Consider the following 8,175-nt stretch of genomic DNA (forward strand, 5'->3'; position numbering starts at 1 on the left):
TGCAATAGAAAGAGGGCAGGGACATAAATGAAAAATCTAATCAATGCTAATAATGATGATGATAATTATAAGAGGATTAGTTATGTGTAATGTCCCAGGCCAATTCATGTTATCACTCTCTGCAGTGCTGGAAGCATGGTCCAAGAGAAGCTTCAGACATGCATGGTGACATTTCTCTACACTGGATTACTGTGCATTTGATGACTGGCCATTGAACGTGTAAAATAACCATTGATCAGCATTGGGGTGTGAGTGATGGGAATGTTCCATCTGGTGTTGGATCTTTAATGGATGATTCAGACATGCAAGTCATCACTGGATGCTGCCATTACCAAGTGATGAATACACTTGTGTGAACCAGCCCCATTTTATTCATAATGGGCACAAATAAAAATGATTTGGCACGCCACACTAGATTTTACTAATGTAGACTAAGCCATACCCTCTGACAACCGTCAGATCAAATTAGGTCACCATGTTTAATCTTAATGCGAAAAGTAACTTTCCAGGTGCACCAAGAGCAATCAGTACAACTTGCAACTTTCATATGGGCTGGCCTACTACATAGAAAACACAGATTAATCCATAAATGCACTTACTAGGGAGTAAGCCCCATTAAAGACAGTGGGTCTTACTTCTGAGTAAATATGCTAGGATTACATTATTAAGAATTTGTAATCTTTCTCCCCTGCCCGCCCCCAGTGGAGCATAAAAACTAGCTTCCAAATTCTATACTTTTTTAGAATGTCTACATTCATAATATTTTAGTAAAGTTGTTAATCTGATACTAAAGCACAATGTTGGGAGTTCTACCAGCCTCACAGATACATTCAGAAGCTATGCTCTAGTATGAATTACAACTTCTTTACCCAGCAACCACTTACATCTAATTAAAGGTCTAATTGGTAAGCTAAAAGTATCTCAGTCCGATTCCTTTTTAAGCTATGTTAGAAAAAAACCCCTCTGTACCTGTGCTGGGGCTCCTTCTTTTCTCTTACTTTAAATGTTCCAAGGCTCAGCTATGTCCCTGAAAACAACTCTGGGCCTTCAATTTTAAGCCTTGCCCTTAGTGGAAAAGTGGTGCTGCGCTTGCTAACAGTATTAATCGGGTACATTGGGAGAGTAGGGTTAGCCAGTGGCCATGCCAAATCACAAATATGTGCTGGAACGGTTTGTAGGATGAAACTTGAAAACAACAGGAAGTGGCCACCTGCCAGCCACGCTCAAAGCATATCAGCCCTAAGAAACAGCCTGGATAAAGTGGTGGGAAAATTACATTGCAGCAGCAGCAGCAACGACAACAACACAATACTGGCAGCTTGGTGACAGTTTTCTCCCGGTAAGAGGCTGCGAAAGGACGGGAGGGCGGCCGGAGAGAGCCGAGATGCAGCACCAGCCGCACAAAGATACTGGGCGCATGGCAGCGGGGTGATGGCGCATCCTTTTTTAATTGTTTTAGACCAGCAAGGTTCTTGCAAGTCGCCACATGGCCCGTTCTCCGGGTGCCTTCTCTGCCTCGGTGTGGCAGGGGAAGAAACAAAGCAATGCTCTTCCACGCGAGCAAGACTTCCCTGTGGGGAACGCCGGGGACAGAGCCGCGGCGGCGGCGGCGGCGGGTCCGCGTCGTCCCGCTGTTCCAGGTACTCTCCCCGCCAGCTCAGAGGCAGCAACAGCGCGCAGAGGGCGAATGCCGGAGGTGCCTGGCGAGTCCCTGCAGGGGGCGCCAAATCCTCGCCCTCAGACCGGCGGCAATTGGAGGCGCGCCCCGCCAAGCACGGCTCGGCCCCACCCCTCGGCGCAGTCCCGCCCCGCGGCTGCCAGTTCAAAACATGCTGCTCTTCACTAACGTGCCTTTGGTACCGTTGGGTCTCTGCAACGAGGAGAGCACGCTGGCGAAGGGCCCGCCTAAGGAATCCGGGATGGAAGTGATGGGCCCCGGCCCGGGAGCCCAGCCTTGGCCAGGCCCCGCCGCCGCCAAACCGCCGGGCGCCGCGCCTTTGCCGCCCTCCGGCCCGGGCCCGCCGGCGCCAGGCCCGCCTTGGCCCCCGGCAGGACTGGGCCCGCCGCCTCCGCAGCTGGGCGCGGGGTTGGGGTTGGGGCCTGGGCCGCCGGTACTGTCGGGATCGGTGCTCTTGGCCTCTTTGCTCTCATCGTCCCGCGACGAGTCCGATTTCTTCCCCGACGAGCCGTTCTTGGCTGCCGCTGCCGCCGCTGCCGCCGCCCGCTCCTGCTTGCGGAATTTCGCCCGGCGGTTCTGGAACCAGACCTGGGTGAAGGGGGAGAGAGGGCGGTTCAGAGGGGTGGACGAGAGGAGTGGACCCCCAGGTGAAGGAGGCGCCTCACGCCGGGCTCCCAAACCGCATTTTATTAACAAAGCCAGGCTCGTTAATCCAGAATAACGTCCCGTCATTGGTTCTGTATCCGCAGTCACTAAATGGGATTAAAGCCCCCACTTTACTGTCCCATCAGGGAGCTGGGGCAGGAAAATTCTTACCGGCCCAGTATCCAAAGGATGTTAATCGACTTGAGTGATTAATGTGAGCTCAAGGAAAATGTTCAGATACAATATTTCTACAACATATTGGGAGTGGCTACTGCTGCCAATGCCTCTTATTAAAAAGATGTTATACCTGCTGTGTGTGGATGGACTATGGGTGGTTACTGGCCATAGAAGATTAAAGACTCAATCCTATGCATATTTAGACAAAAACAATTCCTACAACTCCCAGCATTCCTCAGCCAGCATAACTGGCTGGGGAATGCTGGGATTTGTATGGTTTTTTTCTGATTAAAAATGCATAAGATTATACCATAAAGCTGCAATCGTATGCCTGACCTGGACATAAGCTCCAGTGTGCACTCAATGGGACTTCTGAGTAGATGTGTATAGGATTGCACAGTGAGACTGCAATGTGATACCCAATTTCCTCGATGTAAGTCCCATTCAACTTTGGGTAGGCTATGTAGTATCGTGCAGTAAAAATCCATGTCAGAAATGCTACCATCTCAAAGAGCAGTATTTGATTTCAGTTGCAGAGTATTTCCTATTGATAAGTGATGGCACTCCTAAGTGAACTGGAGTAATTTACTCCCTCCTCTGGGTAGTGCAAAAATGAAGTATTTTTACAACTGAACATACACCTGGTCTGAACTACTGTTTGTATTTTAACCACAGATGCTGAAGAATAGTATGACTTGCTTGTGAGTTCCCTTGACATTCTAATTGCTGACAGACCAAAAGGACCCTGGAACACTGGTATGATGTAGCCATCTTTCCCCAACCTACTGCCCTTGAGAGATGTTTTGGGAGTTGTACAACACGTCTGAAGAGCACCAGGTTGAGGAAAGTTGGTCCTCTGACAGTTGTTAAGATGTGGCCAGATATGTTTTGTGGGTGATTGGCCCTGAACTGCAACCCTGGTCATCTACTTTCAACATGTTTGCCAATCGTTAGGTAACACCAAGGTAGCCATATAACTTCTAACACCCACAACAGCCATTTTCATTTCTCTGAGGTGCTTCCTTTTCTGTGTTACTAGTGTTCATATCACTCTGACATTCTTCAGCCCATCTTTACAATTGCTCACTGTATCCAATATCCCAGTAGACTCATTTCAGTGGGTCTACTCTTAAGTAGTACTAACATTGGATACAATCCTATAGTTTGCCAAAGTATGCATTGGCCTGGCTTGCTGTACAAATGAACTGCTTCCCTAATCAATTCCTGTAGAGCAAATTAGGATCATGAACAGCTCTGTTTATTTAGAAGTAAATCCCATTATGTTCAATAGGACTTCCTCTGTGGTAAGTGTGTATAGGATTGCTGCATTAACCCACATTATTTTTAACACATCTTAAACCAGTCTTTTGTGCTCACAATTAGGATGCTAAAGAGTGGTAAAGGAATGGAATGTTTATGTTGTGACAGAAGCAAGAAAAGGTGAATCCTTAACAAACAGATAATGCTGAGCAAAAAGTTAAGGATATATAAATAAAGCAGTGATATTTAATGTGCAAGAATAAAATTGGAATTAACAATAATATTGCATTAAAAGTGCAATAACATATTGCAAAGGAACAAATATCCAACATAAACAACATAAAATGAACAGGCAAAATGTGTTTCAACACGAAGTCTTCCTTGTTGGCCAATGCTAAAATGCAATATGCAAAAAGGACAAATTAGATAATATACATGCAGAGGCAAAAGGACCTCACATAGGTTGCTATAAATGTTTTAGATTTAGACAAAAAAGATGTATATATCATACAGAGCAGTTGACATACCAGGCTGCTGTATGCTCTCTGAAGATTTAATTGGGCTGATTTTACAGTTCCCACAGTTGTGTGGTGGAAGGTGTCACTCCCTTTTAAAAGTAGTACAGGGCCTCAGGCTTTTCTAAAACCGCCTGGGTCAACCTATGTGAGGTCCTTTTGCCCCTGCATGTATATTATGTAATTTGTCCTTTTTGTGTATTGCATTTTAGCACTGGCCACTGACGAAGACTTTGTGTTGAAATGTTTGGCCTGTTAATTTTATGTTGTTTCTGTTGGATATTTGTTCCTATACAATATTTTATTGCACTTTTAATGCAATATTATTGTTAATTCCAATTTTATTCTTGTACATTAAATATCACTGCTTTATTGTATATATCCTTAACTTTTTGCTCAGCATGTTTATGGTGTGAGCATTCTAATCCACATCAATGGATACCAAATAGCCCTGCTGGGAAGGGGAGGGGGGAAACTGGTCCACACTCAGTGTGCCCCCCCCCCAAGCCTTTTTTTAAAAAAATAAAAAACGAGCTGTTCACATGAGAGAAAGCAATGAGAGCATTTAAAAAAAATGAAAACAAGATTTTTTTATTGTAATTTTTTTTGACAGCCTAAAAATGTCATTGTCCCAGACCCCCAGATTCCTCTGGGTGACCCTATAGCAAATAGTTATTTCAGATCAGTGAATCCAATAAGGGCGGGGGGGGGTATATATTCCTGGATTGCAAATCAGTTGATCACACTGTAGAGTATATTTGATTTCAATGTAGGACCCTTCCTATTTTTAGAACCCATACAGATTGCTAAGCAAGAAATTCAATTAAATTATGTTTCCATAGACATGAGCATTCAGGCAAGAACTGGAAAAGTTACACTTGTTCAAAAATCACAAGCGATCCAAATTTGTAGTTCAGCTTCTCCCACAAGGCTCCATGTTCCTTGCATCTTTGCCACAAACTGCCCTCCTCAACCATCTAATTGATATATCCCACCTGCCAAGGACAGAAATGGACAAGGTATCTGTATACATCAAACAGATGGCTCCCATAAGTGAGCCAACCCACAAGGATGGCGTGTCCTTGCCACTAAAGCCTATAAAGAAATTGCTCTCCTGCCTCAAGTATGAGTGCTCAGTCAGATAGAGCTCCAGTTTCTAAGAGCCTGAATCCATAGCATGGGGAATCTATTCTTGGATGTCAAACTTATACAGAAAATGCTATGGCTAATGGGGAAATGGCTACATTCAAAGAAGATGATCAAGTCGTTGCCCGCCCCACCCCACCCCCAAAAAACATGGTTCAGAACCGAATTGTTAAAACGAAGCAAAACCATGCAAACAACAAAACCATGCACCCATTTTCAGACTGTTCTTTTCCCGATATGTCAAAATTAACTCTGTGCTTTGGCTATCAGTCTCTAGTTACCAATTTGTATCTGAATGGCCTTGAAAAATTCCCGGTAGATCATCCTTCCACATTTGTGCCACATTTTGCATCTGATGAAGTGGGCCCAGAAAGGCGCATCGGAGCGCATAAAACCAATGTTTTCAAAGTAGCCTTTACCTACCTGAACTCTAGCTTCGGTGAGATCGATTTTCAAGGCCAGTTCTTCCCTGGTGTAGATGTCTGGGTAGTGGGTCTCTGCGAATACCCTCTCCAGTTCTTTAAGCTGGGCGCTGGTGAACGTGGTCCGAATACGCCTTTGCTTCCTTTTCTCGTTCAAGCCTCCGTGGTCGGTGAAGAGCTTGTAGGGGACTAAGGAAGGAAGAAGGGGGAGAAAAAGACAGACGAATTGATAAGGCGCTAGGATTACCCAGAGAAAAGTTTTAGAGAACTTCCGTTCCAGATATTAAAACTATCTCCGCAACTAGGCTGCAATACTATGTCTTGGATCTAGATATAGTCATGTTTACAGTAGACCCGTTGAAATCAATAGGGCTTAAATTAGTCATGACAAACATAAATCCCATTGAATTCAATGGGTCTGCTCTAAGTATGGGTAAATATGGATACACACACGAGTCAGTAACTTACTTTCGACTAGTCTTGCCTAGGATTTCTCTATCAGGGAATTAAAATCGTGCCCATTTCGTTATGCCATTTCCTGGGATGGCAAAATGTTAAGAATGTATCCATGAAATTGAATGGAAAAATATAGTTTGACACGAAATTGATACTTAGGAAGGGGGACGAGAGTTTTGCAAATGGCTTGTCCAAAATATACATTTTTCTAAACATTAATCGAGACGGGTGGATGGGAGAATCCTAGTTCTATGTTAGCTTGGGACGGGTGAAGGCGAATGGGAATGACAGCCCAATCTGGCAATCCGTTCACCCTCAAAGGTGATTTATCGCGATGCGGCGGAAACGACTGATGGCAAATCAAATGTTGGACCACTAAATGCGGGTGGTGAGCATTTGCACGAGAGCCCGGCCAGACTGGCATGTCTTAAAAGCCGTACCTTCTAGTCACCGATCGAGTTTAGCGTGGTGTAAAACCAATAACGAAACGAAAAACAAAGTCCAAAAAACGCCAGCAGGAAATAAAGGATGCTCTCCTGCTCCCATTGAATTCAACAGTAGCCCCGCTCCATTGAACTGAATGGAGCGAGACAAGCAGATGCTAGACAGGTTTACTCGGAAGTAAATCCCATTGCGTTTAATGGGGCTTACTCCCAGGTAAGTTGTGCTCAGGGCTGCATCCCAGGACACCTGAGATGTGATGGTGCCCCTCGGTAGGACATCGCCTTCCCTTCGCCCAAGCGGATTTCATTCCGAGAAAGGTGCTTAAAGGAAATGAAGGCACGAAAGTAAGCATCCTAGGAGCTGAGTGTGTGTATGTTTGTATATAGATTCACACACTATGCACACACACATACACACACTATGCACATTCATCTCGGTTCTTTATCCCTCGGTGGCTTGTTTGTTGTTGCTGGTGGAGGTGGTTTCTTAAAAAAAAGAGCAACAGACGATGATGATGGTGGTGAAGAAGCAGAAGAAGAAGACAGTGTCAGTAATGAGCTTTTCCTCTCGGCTTATTTAATTATTTCCCTAGCTTTTCCGTCTCCCTCGCAAAGTAAATAAATTATGCCGATCATTTTGGCAGCTTAAGATAATTTTGTTGGCGGTTTCGGGTGTGACTTCGGATAGTGTAACGGTGTAAGTGAATTACACCCCCCTTCTTCCTCTCTCTCTCTCTCTCGCCCCCCCTCCTCCCCTCTCTTTCCCTGCAATCGCTCCTAACGTGATAAATTCTTTCATTTGTGTAAGCAAATTTCGTTTGGTAAATACTAAACACATTGCCATTTCCAAAATGCAATCAAGGCCAGCTTTTCGGTGGGGCTTGGCTTCCCCCTCGTCTCCTCTCCTCTTCCCTGAGTTGCCAGCCAGCCAGCCAGGCGGAGGGGTCCTTACCTGCGGCGTAGGGACTGCTCTGGTGGTCCCTAAGAGTGCCCAGGCTGCAGGATCCGGGCGTGAGGGACGGGCACCCGGAGGTGGCCCCGAAAGTGGTCCTGATGGGGTTATACTGGAAGCCACTCGCTTGGCTGCACGAGCTGAAGTCAGCGTAAGCCGAAGCCAGGCTGGACGTATCCATGCCAGCCATACACGACTCGTAGGCGGAGGAATTGAGGTAAGAATATTCCATTTTATACATTGAAAAGGCTCGGGGTGGCCCAGCCAACGGGTTTGGGGGGCTGGCGGCGGGGGAAGAGCAGCGGCGGCGCCTCGGATCGGGCTGGCGAAGGGGGGGCCGGGGGCGGGCGGACGGGTGGGTGGGTGAGCCAAGGCGCGGGAGAGATGCTCACAGCTCGGCTCTTGCTTCCAGAGTGGCCTCCCCGCTACCAGCCGAGCCGAGTTTTATGAAAAAACGGCTCCTATGAGCTGCCTTGCCTGA

General features: G+C 46.2%; 1 protein-coding gene across 1 annotated transcript; it reads right to left on the reverse strand.

Moving 5' to 3' along the window:
* Positions 1-1,822: 1,822 nt before the first annotated feature.
* PHOX2B (paired like homeobox 2B) lies at positions 1,823-7,935 on the reverse strand. Its single transcript, XM_063135514.1, has 3 exons — positions 7,695-7,935; positions 5,845-6,032; positions 1,823-2,266 (listed from the first exon to the last, which is right to left on the reverse strand). The coding sequence occupies exons 1-3, from the start codon at positions 7,933-7,935 to the stop codon at positions 1,823-1,825; spliced, it is 873 nt and encodes a 290-aa protein (XP_062991584.1).
* Between the last annotated feature and the right edge of the window lie 240 nt (positions 7,936-8,175).

This window comes from Elgaria multicarinata, chromosome 10, assembly GCF_023053635.1.
Source record: "Elgaria multicarinata webbii isolate HBS135686 ecotype San Diego chromosome 10, rElgMul1.1.pri, whole genome shotgun sequence".
NCBI lineage: Eukaryota > Metazoa > Chordata > Lepidosauria > Squamata > Anguidae > Elgaria > Elgaria multicarinata.